The following is a 12,450-nucleotide window of genomic DNA, read 5'->3' on the forward strand; positions in this document are numbered from 1 at the left end:
GCGGGCGGGGAGGTCCCGCGGCGGGGGAGGGGGGGCCCTCGCAGCGCGGCGGGCTCCCGCGCGCGCGCCGCGGAGGAGGGTTCCCGCGGGGCTCCCGGGGAGCGGGGTGGGCGGTGGCTGGGCGCAGCGCCGCTAACGTGCCGGCTCCGTCCCGCAGGTGCCGGCGCCGATGCGGCCGCTGTGCGCCGGGGCGGCTGGAGGGCCCCGCCGGAGCGCCGCGGGCCGCCATGCCCTGGAGCGTGCGCTGGGTGGGCGGCCGCGGCGCCCAGTCGCAGAAGCAGTGCAAGAAGTCGTCGTTCGCCTTCTACCAGGCCGTGCGGGACCTGCTGCCCGCCTGGCTGCTGGAGGACATGCGCACCATGGAGGTCTTCCACTGGGAGGACGGGGGCAAGGTGAGCGTGTACTCGCCCTCCGAGGCGCTGCTCTACGCCCTGGTGCACGACCACCACTCCTACGCCCAGCACCTGCTGACTAAGTTCCCCCAGGGCGCCCTGGCCGTGCCCAGCCAGAGCTTCAGCTGCTGCCAGGCGTCCGCGCCGCACCTGGCCATGGCCGTGCGCTACAACCGCATCCGCATCCTCTTCCGCATCCTCAAGGCCATGCGGGGCTTCCCGGCCGGCGACCGCGCCGCCCACCTGGACCGCCAGGGCTGCAGCCGCGTGGAGGGCGGCAAGACGGCCTTGCACGTGGCGTGCGAGCTGGTGCGGCCCGAGTGCTTGCTGCTGCTGCTGGGCCAYGGCGCCTCGCCCTGCCTGCGCGACGCCGCCGGCCACACGCCGCTCGACACCCTGCTGCAGCAGATGGCCCAGGCGCCGCCCGCTGACATGCGCGCCAAGCTCCTCTGCCTCGACTGCCTCTGCCTCTTCGTGCCTGCGGACCTGCGCTTCGCCATGAAGCAGCAGCTCGTGGACAACCGGCAGCGCTGGCAGGACCTCCTGGGGGAGAGGCGGTTCCAGTGCCTGGCGGGCCTGGCGCCGCCGTCGCTCTTCGTCAGCGCCATGCGCGTCTTGATCAGGACCATTTCGCCGGAGCGGTTCCCCGAGGCTCTGGACGAGCTGCCTCTGCCGCATTTCCTAAAGCCTTTGGACTTGAAACTGGAGAGCTAGGGGGGCCGTACCGGAGCCTCCYGCTCGCAGGACAGGAATAGCCTCGTGTGCTAAACCCGGACCGGTGTATGAGGCTGCCACCGAGGCAGCCAAGCGTCTGTTTTAATTCGAACTGTGTTTTTTTAAAAGAATTGTATCTGGCACTTTACAATATATTTTATTTAAAGATTCTCATGGTGAGGTGTGCTCAGCACTGCATTTTCTAAAGGAACGTTACACGGCATGTACAAAGGAGGGTGTGTGGGAGAATGTATTTGTAAATACCGCTAAATAAACCAGTGGCAGATATGATCAAAATGCAGATCAAGCTGAAAAGCCTGAGATGGTCTGTGCCTTGAAGTCTGCAGAGGGGAGAGATGTATCTTTTAGTTAGGATTTCCCTGTTACATAAGCTTAGCAGTCCTGGAACAGGATGACTCCTTTTTTACAGCTCTCCTAATAAATCTTGGCAGGGATGCGGTTTTTTTTTAAAGGCACAGATGAAAACTTCCTAATCTCKTACACAAAAGCAGAGAGAAGCCAGATACTATTAAAATCTCCCTAAACAAGGCTGGCAGGGATACGCAGCTGAACAAAACATATTTTCAAATGTGCATAAATAACAGTTGGTTTCCTTGCAAAGTTCTTTCTGCAGCTCGCGGAGAACCAAAGGTGCCGTGTGTCAGGCAGAGAGGAGGGCAGGCGGGGAAGCACCCAGCTTCYCTCCTGCCATTCCCAGGGGACCGGGAGCAGGAAGAGATCCGTGCAGGCCCTCTGGGGTTGTCTGGCTGTAGCGTAGGATGGAGCAGGGTGGCTGGAGGCAGGAGAGGGGGCTGTGACCTCCAGCCCTTGGCTACGTCCCATGGGATTTGCTCAGCCTGGGAATGGTGCATGAGGTTATGGCAGCTTTGCTGCAGGGCTCCGGTGCTTCCACCGCCGCTTCCTAGGAGGGCATCATGTCTGAGTTCAGCTGAGAAACTTGTGGAAGTCCCACTTGCCCCTGGACAGAATCACRGAACGGTTGAGCTGGGAAGGCACCTCTAGAGATCATCTAGTCCAGCAGGGACACCGAGAGCACAYGGCACAAGGCGGCATCCAGGTAGGTTTGAAGATCTCCAGTGAAGGAGACTCCACAACCTCCCCAGGCAGCCTGTTTCAGGGCTCTGTCACTCCCAMAGTGAAGAAGTTCTTCCTCATACGCAGATGAAACTTCCTCTGTTTCAACATGTATCCATTGCCCCTTGTCCTATCACTGGCCACCACTGAGCACAGGTACCAGAGCACTTAACATGCATGTCAATAAATTAATATCAGGCTCCTAGATATCATCAAATATTTGGACTCTCCCGAGAGATGCTCTGGCGTAGCCCAAAGCCTCCTGGCCGCTGCAGCTGGACAAGCCCTCATGGGATAGGGCCCTGCCTCCAAGGTTGGGGTTGGTCCAGCTCGGGCGCTTTGCAACCTTCACCTTGCTGCAGCTTCCCCATTAAACAGGCACTGCCCCTGCTTGGCAGGGAGGAGCTGTGCCTGCTCCCCCAGCACCCCAACAACAGAAACCCCCTAAGCCCTGGGCTTGGGCTTTGGTGGAGTCTGGGTTAGTGGAAGACATCAGAAAAACTGTGGGGTTGCAGGGTTGCCACTTGAGCTACCTCAGCGTTACAGTTCCCTTTGGGATCATCACTGAACTGATGGACTGAGAGATAAGAGGTCATGGTTAAGGCAGAAATTGCTTTATTCGAGAATTAATTTTGGTTAGAAAAGAAACAAGAACACCACAGAATGAGGCTCTGTAAGCTGTTCATGTTGCAGCAGAACACACTGGTATTTCAGCTAAAAAACTGCAGGCACAATAAGAGGCCAGATTTTTGAAACTTGAGATACGACAGGAAGATTGCTATTCTTAGACTGATAGCGCTGAAAATGCTTCCTGGAAAAGCAAATGTTCTTTTTCCCCCAAAAAAACAAGACGATAGAGGCTCAAAGTCATTACCATGGGAAAATCAGCTCCCTTGCTGGAAAGCCAGCATGTAACAATCGGCAGTGCTCTGTTCAGCTACCTTGTTGATAATAAAAACAGAGGCTTCCACAGAATTAATCCTTCTCAGTCATTTAAAAAAAAATAAAATCAAAAACAATGTTGCTAGATTCTCTCTTTGAGGATATTTACTACCTCTTCCGGAATGACGCTGTGGGAGCCTCTTCCMCAAGCAGCGAAGCAGCAAAGCAGCCAGGCCTAAGGTGCACATGGAAAAGCGCCTGGAGCTGTGGGAGGAAATCTCCGGGGTGGGAGGAGAGGAGCAGCGTGATGKGGTGCCTGGGACACCCCCTCAGTGGCACCGGCGGCCGCTCGGGGCTCCCATGGCGGGAGCGGCCGGGGCAGGCCCTGCCTCCCGCCTCCGCACGCGCCYGGCGACAAAGCGGGAGCGCGAGGCCTGAGCGGCCGCCGCGGCCCCGGTCCCTCCCGCCAGCGCGGGGCCATTCGCTCGGCAAACACGCAGGATCCCCTCAATCCGTCGCGACGGCCCCGGCGTCGGGACACTGCTGTGCCCCTGCRGTGGTCCCAGGCCTTAGCTTGCTCTGCAAGGTCACCGGTGGCCTGGCTGTGTTTAAAGGATATTGGATAAAGGAAGGGATCTTTCAACCATCATCTTTTATTCAAAACATTAAGTAGCTAACAAAGTTAATTGCCAGGAATATAAATTAGGTTTCTTAAATAGTCTGAAAATCTGTTGCTGTCAGGCGCGTCTCAAGCCTACTCTTGGATGTTTTGTCCTGCACAAAAGCTGGGCCTTTGCCCCTGCCGTGGCCATACCCGGAAAGCCGATTGCCAGAGGCCATGGGGGCGGGCGCCTGAACTCCAGCAGCAGATGCAGTTGTTGAGCACATCTGAACATCACCCTCTTCAGGAAGATGCATAAATGGAGAATATGAAGCTTAACATGAGCCCCAAACTAATGTCACTGCGCACTCAACACTGCTCAAAGGATATCTGCTGGAGACAGTTACATGCGTTTCCAGAGGGGCAGGAAGAGAGCTACTAATGGGCAGCCTCCTCTGTGAGGACAATTCCTGCAAGCTAAACTAAAGAGGCATAAAGGGAAAAAAAGGAATCAGGTAACCTTAGGAAAGGAGATCTGCAAGGAGAGGACACCTTGGCTAKAGGTAGGGCTGGAATTACAGCTTGTTTGGAAAACAAAGTTGAAACTAGCAGGGAAGACAACCCAGGACAGAGACAGGGAAAGGACAGACTAGAAAAGGGCCAGGGAGCCAGCTTTGATCCCTAATCCCCATCTATCCCCCACTTGGCATCCAAACCAGTATGAGGGTTCTACTTGCAGTATAAAAATCTATTGACATCAGCAGATCTTTGTGTGTTGCATCACCCCATCTTCAGATCAATGCTCCCAACTAGGCAAACAAGGCACTCATGCTACATGTTTAATATTTAAACAGCACTGCAAATCCTTGCAAAGCAACTTTCATATCGCCTGTGTTAGTATCTCCATTGCTGGCTGGTGTCAGAAGCTCTTTCAGGTTAGATCCTCAGTTCCTAACAAGGCTTCAGTGGTCTCTGCCTAAAGTGTGTGAAAAAGAAACCCTGCCTGTAACATGCTCAGACCACATCTGATCATCCTTTATTGTCAGCCACAAGAATCCCATCTGTGGTGCTTGCAGTGCTCTGCTCCCTCTCCTTCCTTCCCACCAAGCAGGTGCACACGCACGCATAGCACAAGAACAGGGCTCTGTTGCAAATCCTAACGCAGCACAACAAAGAACAGAACCACCACAGTTTGCACAAACACCACAGATCCCTCACAGCTGCTGCTAAAAGAACTGGATCCAGGTTCAGCTGGAGTAAAAACCTTCCCCCACAGTCACCTTCATGGCTCCTGATAGAGCTGGTGCCTCTTTGCTGGTGGTTTGGTTGATAAATGGAAAGCTCAAATATATCAATAAAGCAAGGTTTCAGAAGCCTCCAACAGTAAAGGTCTCACCACCTTCATGGGCATTTTAGGGTCAGAATAGACCACTGTGCTAAATGCTTGCATGACACAGGCTACCAATTCCCAAGTTGGGAGTTATCCATTTCTTTCACTTGCAAATGTATTATTTCAAGTGAGAATTCACTAGAAAGTGAGCTAGCAAGGAGGGAGGCAGAGGGACACTTTAGAGAAGCGAGGGAGGCAGAAATGGGCTTTGATCTGTCCCGTGCCTGGACTTCTGCTCTGCGGGCAGGTTTCAGGCAAGGTCTGAGCCTATAACTCAGGGCTCTGGGTGAGCTCAAACCAGACTAGTTGTAGGGGGTTAAATTCCCTCTACTACAGGTCTAGTGAGAAATACAGTGTACAGTCAACCCTTCTCCTTCARGAAAACATCTTAGTACAGAAAAGTTCAAGTTGCCCAATTTAGGCCTGATAAAACCCATTCTGAGCCTTGCTGAGATTCTGCAATCCAAGAGGGGACYGTGGGATGGTCTCCCTTTCCCTGTACTCGCAAACTAGAGCGAACACAAGGACAGGAAGCTCTGAGAGCAGGGAATCAGGGCCAGCCAAGCCCTTCCTCCAGGCTTCTCCATGGGAAAGCGATGGAAGGAGGCCAAAGGAAGAGAGAGGCCATTCCTCTAAGCAGAGAGCCCTTGGCTGTGTGACTCAGCCAGCACAGGGAGACATCGGGAGCAGCTTCCAGCTCCAAGGAGAGCAGCATCCTCCCAGCCACATGACTCCCTGTAGTCACCAGCTCCTCTCCCACAGCCTGATGGCTTTGAGGGCGAGTTGCTGGTCCTCCCACCTCCTGTTCACAGAGCAGCAACCAGACTCTGTCCTCCAGCCCTGACTAAACTTGGCAAAGCGGAGCTGGGTACCCCTCTCTCCCTCAGCAAAGCCCACTGCCCCAAATGGGACCCTTGCTCCTGTGCTCCAGCCCTGCTACTACCTACTGGTTTGAGGTGGGGTGGGTTTCTGGAGCCTGCTCTTAACATGCGGAGCTTATTTTGTAGTCACTAGGATTCTTTTTAATGGTACAAGTAAATTGCAGTAAACACATTAATTATAGCACATCACATTCGTATTTGTAACGCAGTGTCATTTCCCTGACACAATGTTCAAGGCAGCTTTTTAGAGCAAAGCCTAAGTAATTTATAACCCACAGTAAGAGAGAGAATGAAGTCTCTTGAGGAGCTGAGGCTTCGAACGTTCTTTCYTCCACAACCATCTGCTTGGGCTCCGCAGTCTCTCTCCCTGCTTCTGCAGCAAGGAGAGCTAGTGATGTTCAGTAATTTAAAGTGACAAGATTGAGGGATACAAACACTCAAGCTCACACATTTCAGTCTTTCATTAAAAACAACAACAAGCACAGACAGGGCTAAAATCAAAAGCAGGCTGGGCAAAATAGTCTTAAACTCGTAAAATCAGGCTTCTGGGAAGAAATGGCCACAAACCTTCTGTTTCCTATGTTGCAGTTGCCCTACTGCAAGAGATTGTGTCCTGAAGAGAGGAGGACAACGCCAGTAACTGTGACTGCWTGAAAGCAGAAACTTGCCCATAGTGGAGGTGACTTAAATGACTGCTTGTCCCAAAGCTGGGAGACACCTCCTCTGCTCCATTCACCTGCAACTCACACATATTTGCAGGTCTGCCCGCCAGGGATGGGACAGGGGACCTTTGGGACTGCAGAACTAGGAAAAACTACTCAGAAAGAGCCATAGGGCTTCACTTGACAGTGCCACTCCCCCGAGCTCCTCTCCTTCAGATGCCTGGGGCTTGACTCAGCTTCGCTGCCACCTCACCTTCCCTGCCAGCCAGAGCGTCAGGGCTGCGGTTAGTGTCAGAACACCCTGGCAGAGAAACACGCTCCGAGACGGGACCTGAGCAAGGAGCTGCCGGGAGGGGAGACCGGGATGACTCACTCACTGATTCACTCATTGGATAAAACATTTTAAAGGATAAAACTTGCTCGTTTCCTTCAAACGAGACGGCAGCCACGCAGGGACGGCTGTGTGCCTGTCACCCAGGTTGCCTTCCCCACAGAGGAGGCCCCTGGGACACTGGCTGTTATTGGGGCGCTGCGCAGTGTGCGGGATGGTCTGCCTGTAGGCACGAAATCTGCTCCAGGAGGGTCAGTTCACAGYAGGCAACACCACCCAAAACCTTTGCTGACAGGAGAGCAAGCCRGGGACCAGGCTCTGGGTGAAAGCCTCAAGCTCCAGGTGCGTCTCCTCACCAACCCCCTTCACTCAAGTCTGTCTGTTCAGGACTATGACTCATCTCCACAGCCATCATCCCCAGGTTGGGGCTACTGCAGGAGACAACCCATCTCCCATTCCTCCCTCAGGAGGAGARTCTTCTCCCCAGGCACAGCCTCTCTGAGACTCTGCCCTGCTGCCAGGCAGGGAGCAGGGGAAGCACTACGTGGTGATGGGAGAAGGGCATGGTCAGCATCATGCCCCCCTCGCTGCTGAGGAGGCTTGCTAAGTCCCGGCTCTCTCAGTGAGATCAGACCTCTGAGCACAGAGTAGGAGGAGCCAGCACAGCTAGGAGAGCATGAAGGCAAAGAGAGGCCAAAGAGGGCAACACTGGTATCCCGAGTGTTGCAATGGCCTGATGTCCTTTGGTATCACACCGTGTCAGATATGCTCTCCTTTGCTATGCCTAGTGACAACATGCCTGTGGCACCAATGCACTGCCCACAGCACAAGCAATGGCACAAGGAAGAGCCSGCTCATGTCACACCTCCTCCCCATACCAGCTTAGAGAGCACACAGCACGGCGGCAACCCAGCTTCTGAGCTGCAGCATTTTCTCAGGTGGTATCAGGAATGTTTTATCGTCAGAGGTCCCGGGATCAATATTGCCCTGTGGTGGCCGATAACTCCTCCAGTCTCGCAGACACTCATTCAACCCGAGCCAGCTGGCAGCAGAGCCTGCTCTGCAGCAGTCCACGCTGTTCCTGCAAATAGCGGTTTTACTCGTGCAAGTCCCAGTTATCAGGCAGATTTGTGTCTCCCATTGCGCAGTTAAACCAGTCTGGGCCAAACCACAGTCCCCTGTGCTCTGCTCAGACAGGACTGCTGCATTCCCATCTTCCCTCTTCCCTTTTTCCACTTCCACTGAATGACGGCAGAAGGAAGGGAGAGCAAGTAGCCTTGGTATCTCAATGGTGAGGGAAGAACCTTGTAAGCTACAGCCAGGCAGGAGAGGGGACAAGCACCCCAGAGCTTGGCTCTGCTCACCTTGAGCTCAAGGGAAAAGCTCTGCTCTGCCAATGCTCCACTTGCAGGGGGTGCTAAGCAGCACTGAGCACTCACTTTGGGATGTGACAGGCCCCAGCTGGCAGTCTGGATCTGCATCCACTCTCCTTTTCAGCATTTTCAGTTCATGCTTGGAGAATAAATGGCACTGTACCGTACCAAATCTAGGCTATGGAGCTGGGAGGGCTTTCGGAAGTCTGTTGTTCCAGAGTGAAAAGAACTCCTTCCTGCCTTCTGCTTCGGATTTGACGCTTTAGAAACTGGTTGCCCAGATACCAAACAAATCCTGTGCAGAGTCCCTGTTAAAATAAAAGCATACAAGTTTGTGCAATTGGATCCCTGCTTTGGACTGTGACCTTATCAGGCCACATTCTTTAGGTAAACTGCTCTGAAACTTTACTCACATACAAACCTAACGCTAGTGCAGCTGATGCAGTAGAAGGCACCYATCCTGATGGGACAACTACCAAACGTGTCATTTTATGACATGATGTTGACCTGGGCATTAATAACAGCATGCAGCACRGAGGCACTGGTATGCTCACAAGGAGTGCTTTACCTCTCTCGACTAGCTGGTTTCTGCAACAGGAAAAGCCAGTTCAGCTTCATGAGCTTGGGGCTGTTACCTCATCTGGGAAGAGGGCTGCACTGTGACAGCCGAGTCTTGACTTCTGATCCTATGGAAAAGCTGTATCCTTTGTGCTATAAAAAGCTCCAGCACAATGGTGAAACATCAACTTGTGTCACAGGATTTTTGCGTGCCTACCTTATTCCCAGAATTTCCCGGAAAGGTTAATTCTTTGCTGGTTTGTTGCTGATTTTTCTATTACGGTGGGATGCACTTGCCCTAGTGACACCACGTCACTCTCAGTCCCATCCCCTCAGCGCAGGGRCACCCTGGAGCTGGACACCCTGCTGAACTTGTGGTTAATGGGGGCTGCCTCACCCTGCCCGGTCAGCTTTACTCCTTTCTGAGCAGCATTTGGAAATTACCACCAAAAGAGGAAGCCTGTCAGCAGCAAGCAGCCAGCTCCCACTTCCTGCTGGCCTGCCCTCTGGTTTCTTTTCTTTTCCACATGCCCACATGTATAGATAAATTGTCTGCTGACCAATACCTAAAAGATCGTCACTGCCACAAGAACACAGGGGAAGTACATAAAACGGCCTCTCTGGTACAAATTACAGGGCACAGGTAAAAAGGCTGCACCACACAGCTCAGGCCTGCCGAAGCCAAGGCTGCTATTAAATGTGAGCATCCACTTGTGGAGGGAACAGGATTTGTGAAACCACTGTCTGCAGCTTGACCAAATGAATTTACTATGCAAACCTAACCATTTTCCTGGTACACATGCATTACATTGTTGCAATGCCAAACCAGCAGAGGTCAAATCCCTCTTATCTTCTGCTCTTGATGCTTTGGCTTTGAAAACAGAAACAACCGACCCCAAACAGCCACGTTGATGGTACAGGTATTACTAGCCAGTTGGTTGCTTTCATGCCTCCTCTGCTATAAAAAGCACTGTTTTCACACAGGCAGCTGTGCACCATCAATTAGCCCTGACTGTTTTCACATGTAAGCCAAAATAGTTGCAGGCTGGACTTGCAGAAATGCTGCGTGTCCAACTGTGTCCAACGAGGGGAGATGCCACCTCCTGCATCTCCCAAAGCCCTCGCTTCCTGATAACACCATTGAGACCCATCAAAAAGAATCAAAAAGGTCATGAGTAGCTAAAGAAGTGAAAACAAGGTGATACTGCTTACATAAAGAAATCAAGCCTAGCAACAAGAAATTAAAGGGCTCTGGGAGAGTTCTCATCCTTTCTCTTCATTGCAGGGATTGCACCCTCTGCTCATGCAGCAGCTCCCTGCAATGGGACTGCTACCATTTCCCCCCAGAGACAATAGCACAATAGTTTCCTCCCATTAAGTCTAAGTTTCTTTCATTCATTCTTTTTCCATAGCTGAGAACTACTCTGTTCAGCTTGCCCTGAAACTATCCTATTCCCACCATTCATCCTAGCAGCAGTGGATTAAAGCAGGTGTGTTTTTAAGCCCCTCGATTTTATTTCAAGTCATCCTCTCGGCTCTGTTATTAATACTGGCTTTCTCATAACTTCCTTTCTGAATTTCAGGTGCTTCCAGCTGTTTCTAGTAACTTACTGCAAACACACTAGTGTCAGAGGGAAAACAAACTATTCTGGCATTTCTGCAGTGTATAAGGGCTTCACTACCAGGCCAGCACCAAAACCATAAGAATTACACAAAAGCCACTACGTAAGTCCACCTATGACTTGATGACTACTGAGTGGATGCTCTGCTGTTCCCCAGCCACTGCCATAGAACAGCTCCCAAAGATACTCCCTACAGACCTGGGCTATAGCAGAGATGTTGGGAAAAGCGGAGGGGAAAAAAAGTTGGTTCCTTCCCGCAAAATGTTAAAGCTTCACGGGTAACTGCCAAGGAAGATCTTCATGATGTCCGGCTGTCACGTGAATCAAATTGGATACATTTGTTTTGCCAGATTTGGGATGGATTCCAAGAACATCCCTTCCTTGGCTGAAGAAGAGCAGAGCCATCTCCAGAGACCCCCTCCTGAAGCCAAATCCTCGGCGTTCCTCAGGCCATACCCAGGCCCATCGCGGGGAAAGCTTCACCCAACGGTTACCTAGGACTAGACATCAAGCAAGAGTGAGCTAGCAGGCCCTTACTTTTCTGGTCTGTTTTGGCACTAATTAAAACCCTCATTACATTTTGTCTGTTTTCTCAGACAAAAAGCATGTATTTTTTTCTCTAGTCAGCATAGTAAGGTTATAATTGTTACCAGTAATTCTTGAGCTTAACATAATTGAATTCAGATAATCTGCCATTGGGGAAACAGCTGAACAAAATCCCCAAGAGATCAACAATGACAATGTTAAACAAACAAAAAAGCCTCACTTCAGTTTTCCAATGATTTATCCACATAAAAGCAAGTAAATAGACACATTTTACTGCAGAAGTGTTTCTGGAACAACGATTGCTAAATGATGGCCCATAGGGCACTAACAAGTAGCTAATGTAAGTGCCTAACAGAAACATACAACTTCTGCAGTGATTTTACAGRAAGTTTGATGTAAAAGGGCMGAAAAATCTGAAAGAGCATTTTAGYAGTGATCCAGGTCAGTCTACTGAAGAATTCCTGGAATCACTGTTCTAAATTTACTCACTCTGTACAAGCTGGTAGTTGTAAAACTAACAGAGCTCAATAATGAAAGATGAAATCGTGACAGCAGAAGAAAAGATTAGAATAATGATCTGCCAACCACAGGGTACATGCTCAAAGAGACAGCTTTAAAAGATGGGTAACAAATGCAACATTAGACGCTGGATTTCAAAGATACTTGGCTAAAACTGAAAGTCACTGTGATCCATTAAGATGTTAAGAAAATGTGAAGATGGCAGATACAAGAYCTGTGCTGCTCCCGATGGCATTAACTTTCTAAATTAACAACTGCATGAAATCTRGGGAAATTTAGCTAGAYAAGAACGTAACTGAAGTTTCACYTGCAATGGATAAACTGGAATTTGATTTATGTCTACAGGATAYTGACATGTTCCACACTGGCAGACTTTAGAAATTGCATCAGAGAACCCTAGATGCAAAAGAGTCCTGAGCCACAAATTTTTGCAGAAAACCTCAACTCTGAAGAAGACCTGTGTTACCTGCAGGACAGTACTGAGCACAGAAATGCTCAATATGAGGCACTCCACTCTGCCCAGAACAACATGCTATAGGAGACACTGAAGTCTCACCCCTAGCAGGTATAGTTCTGCACGGACCAGCAGTACCCGAAGTCTCTGAACCCTGACAGTAAGACAGACGCCAGCCCACCCCGAAATCCAGCTTTCAGAAATCTCCCTGGATGTATTTGCAACACTTAGGGATTGAATGAAGCRTGGCCTTTTAAGTGAAAGCTGAGCTCCCTTTGCTCAGTATGTTTTGAAAATTCATCTGGCAAGATACAGCATCTCTTGCCTGTAGAAAAACACCCGTCATATTCCATCTCAAAAGTCTTCTATTAAAATCAGGTTTCAGAAGTCACCGTGTTGAAAGCAGAAGGCAAATGAAAAGCATGCTGCA

At 51.0% G+C, this 12,450-nt stretch overlaps 1 protein-coding gene across 1 annotated transcript; it reads left to right on the forward strand.

Moving 5' to 3' along the window:
- Positions 1-141: 141 nt before the first annotated feature.
- ANKRD9 (ankyrin repeat domain 9) lies at positions 142-1,258 on the forward strand. Its single transcript, XM_026050465.1, has one exon. The coding sequence runs from the start codon at positions 228-230 to the stop codon at positions 1,104-1,106; it is 879 nt and encodes a 292-aa protein (XP_025906250.1). The 5' UTR covers positions 142-227; the 3' UTR covers positions 1,107-1,258.
- The last annotated feature ends 11,192 nt before the right edge of the window (positions 1,259-12,450 follow it).

The sequence above is a fragment of the Nothoprocta perdicaria genome, unplaced genomic scaffold (assembly GCF_003342845.1).
Source record: "Nothoprocta perdicaria isolate Ctin4 unplaced genomic scaffold, notPer1 scaffold_69, whole genome shotgun sequence".
Classification (NCBI taxonomy): domain Eukaryota; kingdom Metazoa; phylum Chordata; class Aves; order Tinamiformes; family Tinamidae; genus Nothoprocta; species Nothoprocta perdicaria.